At 46.5% G+C, this 297-nt stretch overlaps 1 protein-coding gene across 1 annotated transcript; it reads left to right on the top strand.

Moving 5' to 3' along the window:
- Window positions 1-4: 4 nt before the first annotated feature.
- On the top strand, window positions 5-292 carry LOC108254450 (microtubule-associated protein futsch-like; the record flags this gene model as incomplete). The annotated part of the gene is made up of 1 exon (XM_017449435.2): window positions 5-292. A coding segment is annotated over one exon (288 nt), but the record flags the coding sequence as incomplete, so codon positions are not given.
- Window positions 293-297: the final 5 nt, after the last annotated feature.

Raw genomic sequence — 297 nt, forward strand, 5'->3', positions numbered from 1 at the left:
AGTGAAGGAGTTCCTGATGAAATGGCACTCCAACGATACCAAACTCTTTTCAGCGTTCAACAAGAAGACGACGTTCCCTATTCAGAACTTAGTGTCCATCTGTGCACTCCTCGTTTGGCAACCTGCAAACCCTAACGAGACCATCACACGACTCCTATTCCCAGGATCGGCTCCTCAATATAAAATCTTCGAAGGATTGGAAAAGATAAAACACCTTGAGTTCCTCAAATACCCTGTCTGCACGTCGAAGTCGCTCAACACAACTGTAGTGAGTAACCGATCCAGCTCTAAGACGCG

This window comes from Diaphorina citri, unplaced genomic scaffold (assembly GCF_000475195.1).
Source record: "Diaphorina citri unplaced genomic scaffold, Diaci psyllid genome assembly version 1.1 scaffold105278, whole genome shotgun sequence".
Lineage (NCBI taxonomy): Eukaryota > Metazoa > Arthropoda > Insecta > Hemiptera > Psyllidae > Diaphorina > Diaphorina citri.